At 38.2% G+C, this 21,910-nt stretch overlaps 1 protein-coding gene across 1 annotated transcript in view; it reads left to right on the top strand.

Annotated features, from left to right (window-relative positions):
* PIK3C2G (phosphatidylinositol-4-phosphate 3-kinase catalytic subunit type 2 gamma) overlaps positions 1-21,910 on the top strand; it is a gene marked incomplete at both ends in the record, with an annotated part of 201,175 nt that overhangs the window by 14,089 nt on the left and 165,176 nt on the right. The window contains 3 exons of the mRNA XM_082311225.1: positions 5,896-5,998; positions 12,740-12,810; positions 19,156-19,219. Of these exons, the coding sequence (XP_082167351.1) occupies positions 5,896-5,998; positions 12,740-12,810; positions 19,156-19,219 (238 nt within the window). The remainder of the gene's footprint in view (positions 1-5,895; positions 5,999-12,739; positions 12,811-19,155; positions 19,220-21,910) is intronic.

The following is a 21,910-nucleotide window of genomic DNA, read 5'->3' as shown; positions in this document are numbered from 1 at the left end:
TGAAAGTAATGTGGTTGTGAGAGCAAGTGTCACACTATGTAAATTAGCTTTGCTATATATCCAGCTTGGACACTTCTACTCTTATACATGTACACAGGTCAAATATTCAGATGTTTATGGTGAATTATGCGTTCAACTAAAGATGGAGACTTCAACATTTCTGAGCCAACTCTTGTTCAAATCTCTGTAAAGCAGAAGCTGGTACTGCAGTGCTGTGCGAAGCATTGCAACGCTGGAACCGCTGAGCAGAGAATCAGGTCATACATAGATCTGTTAATTACATAAGAAGGCCAGGGCTTTTTTTTATTTTCAAGTCTCTCTTCTCATTTCAAACTAATTGCTAAAGAAAATGTAAATAATGAGTCATTGTATTGAGGGTGAGCTCAGTGCGTTTCAGTACAGTGTACAGTATGTTCTAAAGAGTTTTATTTTCTCTGTTGGGGAAAATGCATCAATAGTGGACTGTTTAAATTCCTGCACTTGCAGAATCTCTGCACGTCTCATTAGCAGTGAAACAAGGTCAATAATATTCTCAGCTTTTTTGCTTTTCTCCTTCACTGTCATGCACAAAGCACTGAGCTGCACTTCTGGCCTCAGCAGCTTGTAATGCTATACTATGCTGTACTTTCAGCTCCCTTGCTTCTGCCCTCTTATCAGAGTCCCATATCTGAAACTTGAAACCCCAGACCATAATGATCCCTTGGGTAGCTTAACATGGCCTGCGGAGTTGCCTCAGGGTGAAATTTTTCCTATGTTTGGGCTATTTTTTAGTGCAAATTGCTTTCCTCGTGATGTTGCTAACAGAGTGATTTGATGTACTTGTGCAGAGTTCTTCCCCAGAAGAGTATTTGGAAATCATTCAGGGATAAATTCCAGCAGAAGTTCCCCAAGTTACAAGACAGCAAAAGGAATAAATATTGCGCTGCTCCTGTTTTATTGTAATCCAGAAAAAACTAAAGTGAAGCCAAAATGGTGCCATTATGAATTGTTCTTAGACCAGAGTGGTCTAGTGAACCAGACAACATTGTGAAGATCTGTCAAAAGCTCTCATTTACTATTATATTGGACTGTATTAATGAGCACTTCACCCTGCCTCCTGCAGAAGCACCAGAAAGACTTGATGATTTCGGAATCCATTTAGCTTTGAATGAGATGGGGAAAAATACTTGTGTGCTAATGACCATTATACTCAGCACCACAAGATTTCATCCATTATTCCCTTCCTAAGGAGATATCCTTGAGCTCACATCCTATTTGACTCACAAGTAGATTATCAGATTTCAAATATCCAAATTTAAAAAAAAATCAGAAGGCTGCGTACAGGCTACAGGTCAGTCCATAACTAATAGAGCCATCTGTGAAATTCTGATTTGGAATCTCATTTAGTTTCTGGTCTTTAAGTTCATTTTGTTTACTGATCAGAAATCCTGGCCTTGCCTCAACCTGCAGGCTTTCTTTTTCTTCCTATGCTTCCTTTTCCCACAAGTTTTTCTTATGGTGCCTGTAGAAACTATCAGGATTCATTGCCACTTTGTCCCTGCCCCTTCTGTCACTGTAAGGTGTACATTAGTTACTTCCCTAGTTGATTTGCTGCAGTTCCTTTTTTAGATGTTCACTGTAAGTGCATCTGGAGGCAGAACCCTGCCTGAAAGACAGAGACTCCTTGAAAGAAGAGAGAAGTAAAACCCTATCCATGTCATCAATTTTTACCACTATTAACAGAAGCTTCTGATTTTCATATGTATCCATAGACCCTCCTTCTCTCTGTTTCCCAGCTGTGAGTGTGCTCTCCACTCCCTTACACTTGTCCTGTTCATGATCATCTCTTATTTCTTGGAAGGACATCTGCTGTTTCTAAAAATTCTTCACTTTATCATCCCGTCATCCAAACCTTCTACATCTACCTTTAAATCTTGCTCTCACAGTCTTTCCTTAGATTTAGAATGGGTGCCCCTAAAAATGATTTTATGATGCCCTTTATGAAAGATGTTATATAAAAATAAATTAAATTGCGGTTCAGCAGATTGTGTCAAATAACTCCTAGCTCTCAATGCCAGCAGCAAGCCAAAACCAACCCTTCTCATGTGACAGCAATGAATCAATCCTCTGTTTAGACTTTTTTGCCTTTAGAGCTATAGGCCACAAGCTCAGAGCATCCTGAAAAGCCTAATAAAACAAAGCATATGACTGTATATAAGAATATGGGGCTCTCTTTTTTAATTTTTTTTTATTGATCTGTCTGTTAGCAAGAGGTTGCAGTAATGCAGACCCAGCAAAGGAATGTAGTCCAAGGATATTTATAAGCTTTATTTCTAAATACGTCTTTTTTTTTTTTGTGAAGGCATCGGATTTTTAAAGGACCTTTTAATATGTATTTTTAATTCCATCCACACTCTACCATAGTGTAATTTGCACAGTTACCTTACTGCTTTGCAGTTTAGCCAACATAGTGAGCAGGGATATGGAATAGAAAAGTCTAAATGCTTATCATTTATGCTCATATGCTTGCCTGTGACCTTATAGATGACTTTTTTTGCCTTACTAATTCTATTCTCTGAGAATTGAGATCTAAATAAGAATTGGTTTTCACTCAAACTGAAGTTTAAGCTATTAATTATACACTGGGCAGAGTTACATTCATGCAGACTGGGATCATAAGAAGCAAGCACCTTTTGGATGAATATGTTCTTTGTAAAAAATAAACTTCATTTTCTTTTGTCACTGCAGATTAAGTTTCTCATTCAGAGATGCTTCTCAGCTGAGTCCTTTTTAAAAAAAAAAAAAAAAGCCTGATTGAACTGCATTAGGATTTGGAGCTTATAGTACATCAGAGAACTTTGCTGTGGGGAAGCAAAATCATCTAGTGGTGAGGGATTCTCAACAGACTGAGGGATTTTTCCCTTTCTCTGTTTCTGGTATATTGTGGGACCACAGGCAAGTCACTTCACTTTGACCAGTTCATTACCATGTCTCTTAAAGACAAAGACTGCCTTTTGCTTTATGTCTTTTGTCACGGTATTCTCATGAAAGCTGTGTTCTCCACATAGTAATTCCAGCAAAAAATAGGGGGAAAATTTTTAATGATGTTGTAGCATTTTTATTTGTGTTTCCTTTACAGAGCTCAGAGCACTGTAAACCAGTTGCTAATAATCATGCTGTCCTCTAAAGGGGGCGATATTAATTTTATCTTATAGTACAGGTATAGTAGCAGATCTGCATAGTGTGTTACAGTCTGGGGTATGACAAAAAGGTAGTCTGTTAATCTAAGTCAAAGTTACACCTCTGTTTCTTGTAGTTCACTTTTCATCTAGACCAGGTTTCCACATTATTTTATTGAGGCATTAATGCATTTTGTCTAGTCTCTTGTGTCACAATACCTGCCAAAACTTTTCTCTTTGTATTTGTGCAAATAAAATCCACCTCATGAAGTCAACTGTATGGCCAGTACTTCTGACTGCAATGTTTCAGGCAGCATTGCTATGTCAATAAAGGATTTGATAATGTATAGGATCTGCCTGACACAGCAGAGCTAACACAAACCATTAGTGTAAATGTAGTTACAACCACAAAATTCAACTCCTGTTGGTGTAGCTTGTTTCGCCTGGAAGCATGATGACATGGAATAGTTATACTGGCAAAAGATAGTTTTCATACATCTGTGGTACAAAATTGTAACTACAGAGGAAGGTATAGTTATACTAATTTACACTAGCAGAACGCTCCTTTGTATTCGTATAGCTATACCAATTTCTGTCATTGACTTGGTGTAATGTTGGCATTGCAATAGGAACCTGTATACTGGAGGAATCAGGAAAAAGTGACTCAGAACTCACAGATGTGTTTCTTTGTAATTTTCTTATTATTATGCCTGTCCTAAGGTTGAAGGTAAGGCAGAATAGAAAGAGCAGGAATAATGTCAGGGTAAAAAGGTAAAAAACGGCTGTGAGGCAGTTCTAAAGGATGCAAGGATCATGGGAGAGTTCATCATTCAAGTCACGAGGCAGACATGATTAGGTGAAATGGGGAGAGGAAGAAGTTTCAAGAAAGCCATGGGTAGGCACAACACAGATATGAGCTGAAGAGCAACAGAAGAGAATCTATGCATTGGTACAGTCCCAGGAACCGGGAATCAGTCATTTGAGCTTTTACTTGTAAAGGGATCGAGAAGGGTTGAGGCATAACAGTGATACACTTTCCACTAGTACAGGTATTTCACTGTGTTGGTGTTAACTTCTCTGTCCTACATCTGTACTTTATGCTCTTAAAATCAAGGAATTTTGCAAATGTATGAAAGCGCCATCAGAAGACCTTGCTTTAGGTATTTGTTATGTCAGATGGAAATGGGTTTGTCCTCTGTGACCTTTAACGTATTTAAAAAAAAAAAAAAAAAAAAAATCCTATATCTACACTTTCACCTTTTGTGACCTCTAATGGAGAGTATGTATTTTACTTAACTACGGTGTAGTGTAGGTGCAGAACATTTACAAGATATATGAATTCCCTGTAATTGTGCTGAATGGCAATTATGTACAGCACATTTATTTAAGTTTAACCATTCGTTTGTGCTGAGGACCTCTGCTGCCATGTGAGATATGGGTCTCTCCCCTAAGTCACGCTTTCCATGATTTATTCATAGGGCGAGTGTTTTTTTGGAACTAAATCCAGCCAGTTTTATTCAGACATTCCATCAAAAGCCCTTTTAGGTAGAAAGAAACACAGTTTACATCTGAATTCTGAGTTTTCCATGGCACTTGACAAACCAGAAAAGGATCATCTTTTCTTCATGGCCCAGGAAGTTCTGAAAAAACTTACTGTGCTGTAAATCTACAAATACGGAATATCCGTTTTGGCGCTTGTGTGGCTGGAGGCTCAAAAAAAGCAACATGGATCTAATTGAATACACACTAGAGTTGTAACTGATGATGCATATTAACTTGTTTTGGTGATGAATTTGCCTTTGCAAAAATCAGTGTTGTTTTTCCTACCTGTTAATCCCAAATAGTTTTTTTAAATGTAAAAAAGATGTTTGCCTTAACTCTGAAATAATTTTTGCATTATTTGACCTGATTGAAACAAAAAGTGGAAGGTAAACACTGAAATTATTTTTTTTCCAAGTAATTTTAAGAGAGTGATAAACTAAGGCTGTATTATAACTTAGAAGAAGTTGCCAAGAGTGATAAGTGGACTAGAAGCTACTCTGAAGAGGAGAATAAGGAATTCCCCTGTCATAGGGTGCTAGAGCATCCTTGATCAGCAGAGTAGTCTGTAGGAACCACTCCAGCTGACTGAGTAGAGCTCTGTGTCTGACCTTAGCTGGCATATGGTTTGAGAAGGACGAAGACCAACTCACAGCTTCTTTTATCATCTCTATGTGAGCTGCACAGGGTGAGAGCTTCGATTTCTTTGAGAATCAAGGGTCACCTGTCTTAATGTGTCTGATTTCCAAACTTATAGTTAATATTTGATTTTCAAGTTAGGTATCATACACTACAAGTCATTCTGCAGTGGCGCGTTCATAACCAAGATACTTTGTGTAAATTGCCCTAATTTGGGTTTGAAGGGTATGCATGAATAATCTCAAGGTTTGGGAGCACGTGTAGTTTGTTTAGGATATTCTTTCTCTGTTTCATTGTTGTTCTGTTACAGAACTTAATGGTCAAAGATGCAACTAAGCAATTATTCTTAAATTGTTTCACCAGAACATATGCCAGAACCAAACCCCATCAGTTTCCATGGAAGTAAGTGCCAAGCACAGGTTTTATATTATTCAGTCTGCTTTGTACTTAGAATTTAGTCCACCAATGCTTTTAGGAGAAAGAGAGAGGAGAAAAAGAAGGAAGTGACAAGCAGAGATAACCATTTGATGGGTTTTGGTTTTTTTTCCCCAAACTGCAGTAATCATACTTTGGGCAGCCATGAAAGTCTTCGCAAGACAACCACCTGCATTCAGCTTCAACTACACAACACCAGTAATTTGAAGCAAAGTTTGGCTCGAATGGTATGTCATCTTTTTCCCCCTCCTCTTTCTTTCAGCATCCCTGAAGGAATAAAATTCCACCAATCCTTTTATGTAGCAACCTGCAGTAATAATCAAAGAGAGATTAGTTGCTTTCCTGAGAATGCATATATTACTGCTGAACTCCAGTTGAAACATACTGGGGAACATCTCTGCTTTGCTCCTGTACTTCTGTCTAGTGAGTTACTGTAGAGAACACACAACTAAAAAAGACCAAAGGTTACCTTTTTAGAAAAAAACAAACAAACAAACAAAAAAAACCCCAGTTTTGTCAGAATTTAATGCTATTTATTTCAGGTGGTCAGAGAATTCTTATTTTTGATTGGCCTTTCTATGTTTTGAAATATAACAAGGGCAAAACCACTCAATGTACTGTGTAAAATGAATTAGGTCTGGATTCTTGTCATTATCACTGAAAACCAGGGTAGGCTGATAAAAGCCAGAATCACAGCTGGTGTGTTTGTGCATGTGTGATGCATACTTGTGCGTGTATGTGCTTGTTTGTAGAAATGCAGAAATGTTGTCTGTAAGAACACGTGGTCCTTACAGAAAACATCGTTTTGTCATCAACTTAAATCCAGTGAGATTCCTATTCAGATTATTGGAGTTTAAGCAACTTTAAAGGTATTTTTTACATGTGTATACTGAAAAGAGGGAGCTTCAAACAACTTCCTGACAATCTCCTCATCAAACTTCCAAGCCAATAATTGATTCTTTACAAGTTACTCTGTCTTCAAACAGAAAAACTAAAATATAGAGCAAATGACCTATTTGCTGTATATAGATCTACTGTTACTGTAGGTCTTCAAAATTATCTGCTTTGGAACCTAATGATCTGTTCAGGAGTCTCTTCTGAAGCTTTAAAGCTTGTTTGTGTGCTAAGGAAGCAAAACTTTATACCAATGCCATCTGGAGACTGCCTTCATAATTCTTGCTTACCTTACATAACACAGTTGAAATCGGGATGCATAGTTAAAAATATCTGTCTGTACATGCAAATTACTATTATTTTACTATAATGCTTAATAACCAGTATAAGTGGATACTTAAAGTAATGTGACACTATTTGTGTTTGGTTTTTTTTTTTTGTTTTTTTTTGTTTTTAAACCAGATAACTTATGAACTTTGGCAAATAACTAAATGATCACAATTCTTTTGTGAATTCAGCTGAAAACCATATTTTTTTAAGCTGAATACTTGCTTCCTTTCCTTTTGTGGGAAGCTGGCATTCTGTTATGAAGTATTCAGAAAGAGGAAATTGTCTTGAACTGAGCAGTTACAAGCAAGAAATTTGGCCTGGGGCTTTACATGGAATCACAGGTCTTTTAGCCAGTGGGTGACCTTTAATTTGATTTTGGTTTTTTGAGACATGAGATTTATCAGCCTTAGCACTCATGAACAAAAGTCTTTTAAGACCCAAATTTTCAACAGGCTAGATTCCTACTAAACTTTCAAATAAATCTTATACAGAGAACATAACCTTATCTTTATGATATAGAAACATATCGAAGCTCAGTTTTATACTGTCTAGGCAGACAAAGAGCTTCTCTTGAGAGGAGTGGGAATTCTACACTTTGCAGATTTTTCTCCACGCATTGAAATCTTGAGAATGACAATGAATGTGGAGAAAATCCAATAGTCCTCTTGTCAAATGGTGGCCTAGTGTACACGAGTTACAATAATACTGAATAATGACTGCAGATTTGTTTTGATTACACACCTGTCCTACTCTGTATTTTAACCTAGGTGGCCTTTGAGGCAACTCTTAAGCACGAACTCTACATGTTGTAGTAGGTCAGAAATGTTAAATTCCTAGTGGCTGGGTGGTGTTTAGAAAGAAATGCATAGTGGAAGAGTGTAGGAGCAGAAATCTTTATCCAGATACCATTTCCAGGGAGTGCTCTGCCTATCCAAGAGACCCATTTTTTCAGAGTTGGTCCCACACACTGATTATCTGGGTAAAGCATGAATCTTTGCAGTGGAGAAGCAGCAAAGAACACTTACGGGTTTCTTAACAAGAGCCTCACTTGCTTCCAGACAGGTATTTTTGGACTAAAGCAGCCAGCAGGCAATATTTCCTGAAAGTTCAAAAACATTTTTATTTTCATATATATTTCAGTGTTAATGGTGTTAATATTTTACCAGACATAATGAGTTGTTAACATTCTGACCATAATCAAAGACGAGAAAAATCAGTGGTCCATCATGATAAGAAGGTGGTGGTTTTTTCCATTATTTACATTTTTGTGACTTTTTAGAGGAATTGTGTAGTACTTCAAATAGAAGGGAGCCTTTTCTTGTGTTTAAGTATCCCTTGAAATTGTGCTACTGTGAAATGCTTCATGTTCTATTAATATCCTCAAAGTCTCCTTCAACTCTGTTGCAGTTTGACAGGTCTAAATGAGATTTAATAGACTGCCATGCACTGTGGAGGCCAGGAGCAGAGACTGAGCATCTCTTGGTGTTTCACATTTTGGAAATGGTTGCAATTACCAGGTAGAATGATTACAAACAAAAATAGTCTTTCAGGCAGGTAACTAACAAGCTCAGAAGACAAATTAGCAGTGTTCAGGCCATTAGAGAACATTTGTTGTCTCAAAGAATTTGTGGAACTATAATTAATAACTTACAATAGGGTTTAACCAGGAAGGGTGACATTTTAAGATATCTTCAAGTGAATTATTGATCACCCCTTTACAGTAACTGACACGGCTCTGAAAGCTTCAGGCCATGAAGTTACTTCAGGTTACTAATAATAGCAAAGAACATGAGCAGCTCTTGAGCTGGCATAAGTCATAGACCCAGAGTTTTCCTCCAGCTCCAGGGCATGCTTGTGGCAGAGCACTTATATCGGAAAGGAGAGGTTCTGCTCGCAGGCAGGAGCACCAGCAAGTCTGTCAGGACCAGGCGAAACCTAACGGAGGAGACTATGGTGCATTCAAAGCTGCAGTGCTTCCTTTCACTCTGGACCCAGTTCTGACTCAAAGAACAGGGTCTACTGAAACCTCCTCCAGCCACACTGAATTCAAAAATCTCAGGTAGTCTACACTGAGCTCAGTCAATTTTGTTGTTGCTTTTCTCTGAAACTTGCAGCTTTGGTCATAAAATGTATTTGAAAGTCACAGACTTAGAGGCAGTTTATGGAAAATAAATTTCCCTCCCTCAGAATCCATCTAAAAAGATGTGAAAATAGTGTGCTTTTTTTTTAAAAAAAAAAAAAAAAAAAAGGCACAAACTTTCAGACTTTAAAAATTCTTCAGCTATCTGAGACAGTTACGTACCTATGCAGCTACTATTTATTTTTGTCAGTTAATCTGCACTCACTAGTGGGGAGAATTTGACCTGTGATCGATAAGATCCTTCCAAATTTTGAACTTTGGAATATGTTATTTTATAGAAATCTCCACTAAGGTAGTAGTTTAACTAATGTCACAGAAACATATTCATACCTTGACAGCCCTTCTATATAATAATCACTCATATGTATTCAGGTGCTAAATAATTCACATACACTCCCCCTTTGGCCCGACTCCATCAGATCCCCTTAAGCTTCTGGTTTCCTATCAATCACACATATCTAATTTCTCTCTAAGCTTCAGGGCTTCCTCCTTCAGTCTGTGTCACATTGTTTCCAAGTTCATCCCTCTCTGTCCTCTAGTCCTGTCAGTGTATGAGATCAAGGAGGATGTTTGTCATTTATCAGTCTTGTTCTGTAGCTCAAGCCTTGTAACCCTGTGATGGCTCAGTTCAGATGTGGTCCTGCTGTTTGTAAGGTCTCCAGAGGTGGCAGTGTGACAGCTAAGCATGCAATGACATTATAAAAATGCAGGGTGGATTTTGCAGAACACGTACACTACTCATCTGTAGTGTAATGTGACTTTAAAAATAAAAAAAAAGGGGAGATATGATCTACTGAGTGTCAAGATGGATGTGATTGATTATAGCTTTGTCTAGAAGTAGCAAATTCAAATCATTATTTTATAACAAGCAACTATGGAGTGCTTGGTGCTATTTCCTTCCTGGAATGCATGCTTCTGATTATGGTAGCACTACAAAATATTCTCAGGGCTTGAAAAGTTATACCAGTCCTCTAGCATGCATTGAAGCAGCATGATAGCTGTCAGAGGTCAGGTGCTCCAAGCCTCAGAGTATGGTATGAGCAGAAGACATGAATTGTGAGAAAAAACAGCAATTATTAGGTCAGAGCCATATGTAGCACAATTAGGGCTGCACTCAGGAAATTGGCATCCATAAGCTATTTCTGTATGTCTCATAATCATTTTTGTAGGAGCAAGTCAGTGGGGGTCAGAGACAAATTCTGAAATCAGCTGAGAAAAGACCATCTACTCGCAAATGAATCCCCTAACTCCCAAATGCTTGCCCTGTCTTCTCCTCTGTAGTAACAGTTAACACCCTCATGTCAATACACCGAGATAAGGAACACAGGTGTTTGTATAAGATCAAATGCCCAGACAAAGAGGAGCTTAGGTCTAAGGCACATACATTCAAGGCTTAATGCATGAGAATGTTTTTCTTACCTTCACCCCCTTCCATTTCATTCATCTAATTCATCTTTTACTTATTGCCACTATGTGATAAAAGAGATAGTAGCACTCCAGATGGGAATTCTTTACAGAACATCTGTAATGTATCTAGCTCAGCAAGATCCTGCTCTTTAAATGGTGCTATTGCTAAATCTCTATATAGCGATCTAAAGCAGAATTAGTGTGACTTAATTCACGTGTCAATTAACATATTTAAATTGAATCTAACCATAGCAGAGACACAAGTTGCTCAAGCATGTTAGCTTTAGACCACTACTATACTTAAATTAACTAGAAAAAATTGCTAGTGTGGTCACCTTATTCTGAACAAGCTTTCAATATTTGAATTCACTAGCATTCAAAATATTAGGAGAAGGGTATTTTAGCCAAGCAAATAAAAGACTAGGTTTTTTTTTTCTTTAGAAAATACAAATTTTCTTTCAAATTTTGTTGAAGAGGGGAAAAAAATTATTAATCGTATTTCATCACTGTTGGATTATGCTGTTCTCTTTTTTTTGTAATTTTGTTTATTTTATTAAGGTTATAACAGTAAAAGACAAACAGAAGATTTTTTTTTTTTTTTCTCTACTGAAATGTTTTGCTTGAGGTTAAACTATTTTGTCGTCCCTTCACAGAGAACTTGAAAGTTTTCGTTAGTTTAGTCCAGCCTAAAATGGAGTCACCTTTCAGATTCTTCTGTATCCTTGGCCAGATATAATTTCTGTCCTCTGCTTCACCTTTGAGCAAAGAAATATTTTAGATCAGTACAGATGTAAATAAACAGGCTGTAGCCTGGTTGCCAAGCTGTGCCCATCCCAGCCATCATTTGCATTTCTAGAGATACTAAGAAAAATAACGTCTGGCAGCTGTCCTAGCCACTATGGAGATAGAAGCTCATCACCACTAGATGCCTATGTGCTGTGCTGCTCTCCTGCTTCTTCTTTCTTATTTAATGCTTTTCTCTCTCATCCCCCCACCCCACCCAAGGTTATACCTGTTCGTAAGTGTCATTCTCTTTGTAATGCTTGACCAGTGAATTTGGGGTCATGCTTGTCGCAAGCCCCTCCGTAACTTTTCCCTATGAGTTATAGGGATATGGGCTCAACTATGAGTCAGAAAAAGGGCAGAAATTTCAGGACATAGTGCCTATAAGCTGGCAGTATATGCCTACCATGGGCTGAGCTACCTCCATGGGGTGGGAGGAGTTAAGGCACCAAAGGCAACAAATCCATGGGGCCAGAGAAAGGACTATATCTGAATGGGAAGAGGTTTGGTCAGCAGAATGTGTCAAATAAGGCAAAATCACAGAATCATTTAGGCTGGAAGGGACCTCATGGGATCATTTAGTCCAATCCCCCTGCTCAAGCAGGGTCAGCTGGAGCAGGTTGCCCAGGACTGTGGTCATGTTTTGAATATCTCAGCAGATATTCAAACCTACTCCACAACCTTTCAGGGCAACCTCTTCCTGTGTTTGACTACCTTTGCAATATTTTTTTTTCTTGTGTTAAGGTGGAATTTCACGTGTTTTAGTTTGTGCCCTTTCTCCTCTTGTCCTGTTAGTGAGAACTACTGAAAAAATTCAGACTCCCTTGTCTGCATTATTTCCCGTCAGATATTTGTACACATTGATAAGATTCCCCCTGAACTTTCTCTTCTCCAGGCTGAACAGTCCCAGCTCAGCCTCTCCTCATAGAAAAAAATGCTTTAGTGCCTTGATCATCTCTGTGACTCTTCACTGAGAGAAGTCCCTTCAGAGGGATTGTAAAGGATGGTATAGATGTTCTTCATTCTGTTCTCTCAGAAAAGGAAGCAGCAGAGAGGTTGTGGATGCAAACTGATTTTTGCTTCATGAGTAGTGTATATTCCCATTGCAAAAGGGTGCCTTCTGCTGTCTGTAACAAGAAAGCAGAGGCAGAATTTACTGAGGCCTGGCTATAGTCTTAATCTATATGTAGCTAGAAGGAACTACTGTGACAATCTGGTTTGGCCTCCTATATAGTATGACCCAGTGTAACATGAGAGAGATCCACCAAATAAAATTTTAGACCGAAACATCCTGAACACTGAAAGGAGAGTTCCTAAAAGAACATGCTGACTTTAGAAAATACCAAGCAAATCTCTCCAACATACATTCTTCCTATCAGAGTACTATATCTCACTATATGCTTCTCTTCCACAGCATGAGGATGACCAAAGACAATTCAGTGTGAATCAGCTGTTAGAAGACACTTGTGCCTGGAGACTGACTCGGTAAGAACACTGGTATTTAATGATATTTCTGTTTGTAATTTTTCATATTTGTAGTGAGCAACCTGGCCCCAAAGGACAATTCCAAGACCTACTGGGGACAGGAATGATACCAAAGAGAAAGAAAGAGTCTAAAACATCGAACCAATTTATCTTCAGACCTTATTGATTGCTTAGCAAAAATCAATAATCATTGATAGATCTGTGTAATTTTTCTCCATTCCCTCCTTTTCATATCATTGAAGGTTTCATTAGAGCTTTCATGTTTCCCAAAGATTTCCAGGATTGAAGGAGTCATAATTTTCACGTGTGTTGCTCTTAGAGAAATTTTAAGAGTAAATACTGTAAAAACAATAGATTTGCTCTTCATTATGCCTGTGTTTTCACAGTTGAGTGGTGTTTTATCTTATTTTATTTTTTTTAACGGAGGCTAGCTACAACAAGTTTTTAACTTGGTGCTCAAAGCACATCTGACTCTAAAGCTAACCTACCATGGACAAGCACTACATGAGATAGATTCCTCATTCAACTTTCGTTATGTTCTGTTTCATGCACTTAGATAAAGAAGCTGTTAACACTTCTTGTAATGTTTTTCATCAATGTGTTATAAAGTACTTTGCCAAGAACAGTAAATGCCACACCTGTCATTTAGCAGATGGAGGAAAACAGAGAGGTAGTGACTTGTTCAAGGTGAATATCTGGTGCTTACTGAGGACCCATCTGGTTTCCTAGGAGCATGGCCCAAAATTCTATTCTGGTCCTTGCTATAAAGAGATCAAACCAATCATACATCATACAGTCTATACACACGCTACTTATTGACTGTTTTATTTCTTGTGATGTAAAGTGTGTGGCCTTTTCCACAGCAAAGAGAGTCTTTAGAGGGGATATCTGATCAAAGATGTTGAGCTGCAAATCAACTTTGGTCTGCAAAATTTCCTCTGATACTGTAGGGCAATGAGTAACTGGTAGCATAGGCAATAAATACTTTCCTTCTTCAACCACAAGTTCAGTAAATATTGAAAAAGTAAAAGCTTAAGCTGTGTTTGATCACTCTTTCCTGCTTGATGGGTAGGAGAAAACGTTTTCCAGCAGTGATGACCCAGAAAGATCTGTGGTTAGGCCCTGTGCTCTGAATTGCATTTCTAACTTATCTGAGGAAAAAAAGGGGTAATAGCTAAGTGACAAAAGTTTGCTGTCCATAATGTGCACAGGAGCTGCCTGTGATGATTTGCAGAAGGATTTTACAGTGCTGAATTGAGTGTGTGATAAAGTGGCAGATGAAACTTTGAGAAGATAAATGTAGATGGGAGGAAACGCTCTTAAATTCACATATGAAATCATAGGCTCTGAGTTGACTTTTACCACCAGGAGTGAGTTCTTGGGGTTATAATGTATAGTTCTGAATGTCAGCTTGGTGCACAGCAGCTGCAAAAAAGATAAAACAAATGTTGGGAATTATTATGAAAGAAATGAAAAAAACCCAAAAAACAATATTATGCCACAGTATCAGTGTAGGGTATTCATTTATCCTGAATACGGCCAGGAGTTCTGTTTCTCCCATTTCAAATATGATGTAATAGAACTTGAAAAAAGTGAAGAGAAGGTCAGCAGGGATGCTCAGAAGAATGAAATGCCTTCCATATGAGACACAAATAAGTAACAATATTCTTCATTCTGATGAAGAGATAATAGAAGATGGGTATTTTATAGATGACGAGTCTATGAAATTGAGGAGCAGAGAGAATGTCTGCAAAAAAAGGATCATTTACTGAATCTTCCAATGCAAGATAAAGGGAGCATGAAGTGAAAGCAGCAGATGCAAAACAGAGAAGAATAGGTATTTCTTTGTGTAAGACCTAATTAACTAATGTCTGAACACAGCCCAGCTTACCCAGGGCTGTGTCCAGACAGTTTCTGAATATCTCCAAGGAGAGAGACTCCACAACCTCTCTGGGCAACTTGTGCCAGTGATCAGTCACCCTTGGTACCTCCTGGGTTTCAGTTTGTTCCCATTGCCTCTTGTCCTGTCACTTGGTACCACTGAAGAGAGCCTGGCTTCGTCGTCTTTACATCCTACCTTCAGGTGTTTATATACATCAAGAAGATCCCCCTGAGCTTTCTCTTCTATAGGCTTAAACAGTCTCCACTCTCAGTCTTTCCCTATAGGAGAGATGCTCCAGTCCCTTCATCATCTTAGTTGGCCCTTCTCTGGACTCTCTCCAGTACATCCATATCTCTCTTGTACTGAGGAGCCCAGAACTGGACACAGTACTCCAGGTGTGGCCTCACCAGTGCTGAGTAAGAGGGGAAGGATCACCTCCCTCAACCTGTTGGTAATACTTCTCCCAGTGCAGCCCAGGATACCTTTAGCCACCTTTAACCTTTTTTGCTGCAACGGCACATTGCTGGTTCATGTTCAGCTCCCTGTCCACGAGGACTCCCAGGTCCTTTTCTGCAAGGCTACTTTCCAGACAGTCAGCCCTCAGCATGTACTGGTGCATGGGGTTCTTCCTTCCCAAACGCAGGACTTCGCACTTCCTTTTGCTGAACTTCATGTCAGCCCATTTCTCCAGCCTGTCGACATCCCTCTGCGTGGCAGTACGACTATTTAGTGTATCTGCCACTCTTCCCAGTTTTGTGTCATCAGCAAACTTGCTGAGGGTACACTCTGCCCAATAATCCAGATCATTAAGGAAGTTGTTAAACATTACCGGACCCAGGACTGACCCATGGGGTACGTTGCTACTTACTAGCCTCCAAGTGGACTTTGTGCCACTGATCACCGCCCTCTGGGCCCAGCCATTCAGCTAATTTTCAATCCGCCTCACTGTCTCCTCATTCAGCCCATAGTTTGTTAGCTTCGTTATGACATTGTTATTGGTGACAGTGTGAAAAACCTATGATTTCATTATGGAAGGTTATCAGGTTGGTCGAGTACAACTTTCCCTTGGTGAATCCATTCTGACTGCTCTCTATCACCTTCTTGTAGTTAATATGCCTGGAAATGGTTCTCAGGATTAGTTGCTCTATCACCCTCCTAGGGTTCAAGGTAAGGCTGATCAGCCTGTAGTTCTCTGGGTCCTCCTTCTTGCCCTTCTTGAAGATGGGAGTGACATTTGCTTTCCTCCACTCTTCAGGCACCTCTTCCAATCATCGTGTTTGTTCAAAGATTGTCAAGAGTGACCTCACAAGGATATCAGCCAGCTCCTTCAGCGTTCGTGGGTGCATCCCATCAGGGCCCATGGACTTATGTGTGTCCACTTTAAGTATTCTGTAACCTGGTCCCCATGCGCTTCCTAGTTCATTCCAGGGACTGCTCCCTGGAGGCCATGGCCATGAGGCAGCACCACACTAGACTCCTTGCACATATGCAGTCTTCCAAGTGTTGTGCTTAAGGCTTGCTACAGGATATGCATTGCATACCTTCCATGTTATGGTGTGGAAATACCACTGTGGCGGACTGCCTTGTGTTATGTTGGGCATCTTGAACTGAAACCCCCTTTTTAATGAATAAAACCCCTACATGTCTTAGTAGCACTGTAGAGTCATAGGGGGCCTGGAGTAGGCTCCCACTTGGTGCTATACAGGGTGCACAGCTGCTTCTATCTAACTGTGGCTACTCCAAGTATTGCCAATACAAGCCTTCATGCACTCCTTAACTTAGGGATCAAAAAAATCACTCCCTGGAGCAAACTTTTTTAGCAGCATTCACATATTCTTTTTCCCCATTAGAGGCAACTAGTTTGAGCTGAAAGCACTGGCACAATTATGTTGAGAAGGCATTTAGATTTGAAGTACCACCAAAATTATAAAGTGAGCCATACAGTGAAGAAAAGCCTTTTTTCATGTAAGCAGCACCACCCTAGTATTTTTTTTGTGAGTAGGCCAGTCAATAATATCATATCTAGTCATAACAGCTGTTTCTAACATAACATGCAACAACATCTTTGTGCTTACTCTGCACTGGGATGTATGTTTGCAACATGTTATAATTCCTCAATTCTATAACTGGCTAGGGCTGTAATAGAGATGGAGTAGATGGATGCAGTAGAATGGGCTCAACACAGGCTGTGCAAATCTGCCTGGCATCTAGGAAGGCCAGCATATTACTTTTCCATATTGCTGTGTCTTCACAGCTGTGAGTATTTAGATTAGCTAAATAAAATAATGCTTAGGGTTGTCTGCATGTACTGTAGTTACATTTCTGATTGTAGCGCACAAACATTTGTGTTCTAGAGAACGTATTGACTGAGATGCTCAGTCTGCTTAGATCCAGCAGAGAAGGAGAAAGAACTGTTTGAACTGGCTTGGGATGAAGTAAAAAGAATGAACTGGAACCTTACGTCTATAATAATCAGATTTGCTCTCACAGGAAACGTGAACAAATAAAACCGGCAGCCCCTACATCGCTACACGCACTGATTTTCATAGCCTGAAAACCGAACACAATGTAAATCAATGAGTGCATCAGAAGAACTGCAGTCCATTGGCCCATAATCTCTGATATTGAGGTGCCAGTAACTATAACATGATGGCTAGTCTGATCCATGCAGTTAGGCACAGCTTAGGCAGCACGGTGATAAACAGCATTTTAGAAATGAAACCTAGCATTGCTCCACAGTAGGTGCTGATGCCAGGAAACTGAAAAATGAATGCTGAAACTATATGATATACACTTGCCGTCTTCCTCCCAGGTACACCATCTGGGATCTAAGACTGACTCTCTCAAGTTGTTTGTACTTTTCTTTTTTGTTTTTTTTTTCAAAACTATTATATTGCCTGGCTAAAAGCTCCAAAAATTTCCTCAATGTCAAAGAAATACTCAATGTTCATGGGCTGGTTAGCATTACCATATTTATACACAGTTGTCAAAGATGTACAAGTATGAAGTATGTCTGTCTGATAACATGTGTAGTATTAGTTATGTAGCAGCCAAAGATTCAGGATAGCATTAGTAGAGGTATTTTGATCATTGTTACGAGTTGCTGGATTTGTTTCCTATTAATTATGTAAAATTATGGCTACTTTATACGGAAAATTCTCTAGGGTAGAAAAAACTGATGGAAAATATGCTAATTTTTTGAACTAGTATTATAACTTACGAAATTATTCTGAAACCTGCATTTCGGCCAAGCATGCTAATAAACATGCTTACCTGCATGCATCAAGGCAAGAAGGCAAGCCCATGTGTCCAACTTTTGAGCTGGGTAATGCTGTGAAAAACATGTTATGCCTGGGGACTTGGTCAAAGCAGAGCGACAACTTGTATTAGCTATGATTTAACAGGATTACAGGTGGAATTGCCAGACAGCTACTCAACATACAAACTGCCTGGCTAGATAAGGCTAGTGCAGATTGGAAATAAAAAGCTGTAAAGGCAAAACCATCTGTAGGAGGAGGTGAATAGTAGGCATCTACGGGGAAATGCACTCTGGTCTTAGCACTGGGAAGGCCACCTAACATTTCTCTATTCTGTATGATGGTTTCAGTTCAATGACTCTCTTTCCTTCTCTTGCCATACAATATATATAATGAAAATCTAACTACATACCATGAAACCTGTACTTTGGACCGTAATTGCAATTCTAATCTCTGATTGCTCAGTTAGCTCAACTAAGATACATGAGGACACACACAATTTCTCTGTAAACAATAGGCCATTTGCTCTGAAGCAATCAAAATACTTTTGAGACTTTCAGTTGCCAGACTGCAACGGGTAGGGGGGAATTCCTTCTAAGCCTTCTGAAGAGAGAGAACCCTAATACAAAGGGTCAGTGGGAAATATAATAGGAAGAAAAAGTCAAGGATAAAGTGATAGAGCAAAACAAATAAACACTGAAGAAAGAATATAAATTTAAATTTCCACTTTTTCATAAAAGCACATGCAAACTCTAACTACCACTGAGGACCATCAAGGCAATAATGTGTCCATTTTATCAATCAGTAGTCTAGGCAGGGTGTGGAAGTGGAAATTAATGTTCCTGTACCCTTTCCTGAAGATTTGACCCTACAGAGGAGGCTGTCAAAGGAAAAGGAAGATGTATTCCTGTGTGTAACAACCTTAACCATGGTCTCATAGGCAGCTTTTTTGTTTTGTTCCGTCTGATGAATAAATGACTGCTAGAATTTCACTATGCTTGAAATACAGAAAAGGATTACCAAAAAACCATAGAGATCCAGGCTCAATTACATGACGTCTACATAAACACTTGTCCTTATTTTGTACCAACATAAAAACATTGTCAATTAAATTATTCCCAATTTATAAGGGGGGGGGGGGGGAAGAGAAAACCTGTTCTCTTTGTCCAATTGTTATTAACTTGTTTTCTTTTTTCCAATTTCCAGACAAAACCTTGTTTCAGTTATTATGAAATATAGAGGTCAAGTGGAATATCTATTGCAAAATGAGGTATTTATTCTCAGTTTGTTATACCACAAAAGCATTAACTTCTATGTGAAAGGTATCTAATTATTAATATGTCTCAAATGCAATTAAGGAAGACTTTTAATTAAGGCTGTTTAACCTGACTTTGAAAGGATATAAATTCTCTTAATAAAACTTGGCTTGAGATTAGAAAGAAAGTGCTATAAATTTAAAATATTAAAGGTGACTGTTTCTAAGTGTCAAAGAACCTGTAAATAAAAATAGTATCATTTGGGTTGGCAGTATAATATTTGGAATTAGTAGAGGTATAACACACTATATGTATTTGCAAAATCTGTCCTTGATTTTGCAAACCCACAAGCCAAATGTTTACATATTTAGGATGTATATTCAAGCATGCAATAGCTTGCAGGATTAGGTTTAGGCAGCAAAACTCGTAAGAGCTTTATTTTAAAGTATTGAGGGCTGCCAATTGAATATTACATGTTTGAAGGAAAAATCACTTAGGAAGTCTTCTCTGCTAACTAATGTTTTAAGGACAAATGTCTACAGGGCAAACGCATATTTGAGTGATAGCTTGAAAGAAACCAAACAGATATTTGATCTGAGTTTCAGGTTGTCATGCTAACTGACTTTCTAGGGTTTGGAACTGGAAAGAAAATGAAGGACGTTAGTAAAATCAAAGAATACTGATGTAGCGTGGAGGGAGATATTCCAGTGCATCCCTTCCAGAGTTATAACTCATTATTCTAAACTATGGGTTTGTTTTAAATATGTGTTAAAACGTAAAAGTCTTATTTTGTTTCAGAAATCTGCCACCTGTATTCAAGTCCAGGTTTTAATTTTTCTGGATATTCTTGATCCATGGGTATTTCTATTTTGAATAGTCAGAAAACATGCACATACAAGTGTGTATACATATATATAAATGCACATATACATACAGACATGTACACGAGTACATAAATATATATCAATACATCTGTAAATGAATATATATAGATAAAAATATTCTACATTTTTGTGTAAATCTTTGATACTTTTCTTTTGCAAAATGCATGCAAATTTAAAAGCTGTTGAACTGTGCCTAGCTACAAAGTAAAGCTCTGGTTTTGACACTGTGTAGGTATTCACTGAACTTTCCTTTCTGAGGAACTTCACAAAGGGGACTATTTAATGTACAAAATGTGATGCAGTCGTAACCATTTGGAAAACTGAGGTCCCCAAACTCAAATGTGCATATATATTTCTTTACTGAAGTAGACCCATCAGTGTAGTTACTCACATTCACTTGAAATTTTAGGCCCTAAGGTAAGAAGATTCCAAATTCAAAGAAAGATATAATCTCAACATTAATGAGGTATAACAATCCACCCTCTGCAACTGATGCTCTGTAGATATTCCTCAGACCTATAATGAAGCACTGTTAAATTTGTTTTTGCTAAAGATTTTTACCTTGAGTAAGCAATTACTTGAGATCATTAACTTTTTATAAAGGGAAGACAGGGCATTTTTCAAATACTCATGCTATGCAAGAAATACGCATGTGTTACTCTAAAGCTAAATTTCTCCATAGTTTATTCTTTTTAACAAGGTTTTGTCTACGCAGGGACACTCAATAAAGTTGATATGAATTGCTTAAAAGAGCAGTATTGCAAGTTAATGACATAGGTCAGATCACCATGCAGATGTTTTCATTCAGAGTCATCAGACTGTATGGAGCTTTTTCAAACCTATAATAATTAAAACTAGTGTTACTGCTTTGCTTTAATAAGTGGCTTGAAAAATTATGGAGCTGTAATGTAATAAGTTATAGTCATAAATATATAGTAAAGAAAGCAAAAAATGAGAATCCCTTATTTGTTGAATCCTTGTTTATTTATTTTCTCTAACATCTGATTAGATTCCTTTAAGAAGGTTTAAAATTGGGATCTTTATAACTGCCACCTATCCCAAGGTTACATGGGAATAATTGTCTTGATTTTCAAAGCCAGCACTCGCATCACTGGGAGGGTTATTACCCTTCTGATTCACTACAGTCCACCCTCAGCACCCTCTGAACTTTAAGCCACTGGGAGCTACTCACATACACTAAATAAGTACACACAGAGCTGCGTGAGTTCTCTACTCAGCTGGAATTTCCTTAAGCATTCAGTTTTAATCAGAGAGATCTTGAGATTCTCAGTTAAAAAAAATAATAATTTTTTTGCACATTTAGCTACCTACTTCCGAATTTACTTGTTCAAGAATGTCTGTTAAAAAGCCTTGGAGATACCAATACTTCTGACTTATGTGACAAGCCCACTATCATTATTATTATTAGCAATGATCAATAAATGGAAAATTCATTTTATGATGGATAATGCGTTTATAAAATGAAAATGGAAAAAAAAAAAAGTTTAGGATATTTGGCACAAGGTTGGGGTGGGATTGGTGCTGTTGGGGTTGAAATGTAAAGAGTGTTCCCAGAGATTGTGTGCAGTCAAACAATTAGTCATTTTGATTGCCCTGATAATCATTTGACATGCACTTCATTTTCAAATCTATTCAGAATGTACTATTAATGTAAAGAGAAAACTTTGTAAATTTTTAATACAGAGTGTAGAAGTCCAAGAATGAAGTAGCATTTTTTTATCATATAAATAATTTAAACACCAAAATATCCTTCAAAGGTTCTGCTGGTATTTAAATATGTAAAGGGAAAAAACATATACA

This window comes from Platalea leucorodia (assembly GCF_965183815.1).
Source record: "Platalea leucorodia genome assembly, chromosome: 4".
In the NCBI taxonomy this organism is placed as follows: Eukaryota; Metazoa; Chordata; class Aves; order Pelecaniformes; family Threskiornithidae; genus Platalea; species Platalea leucorodia.
The sequence above is the reverse complement of the archived record's forward strand: the minus strand, read 5'-3'. Positions and strand labels throughout refer to the sequence as shown.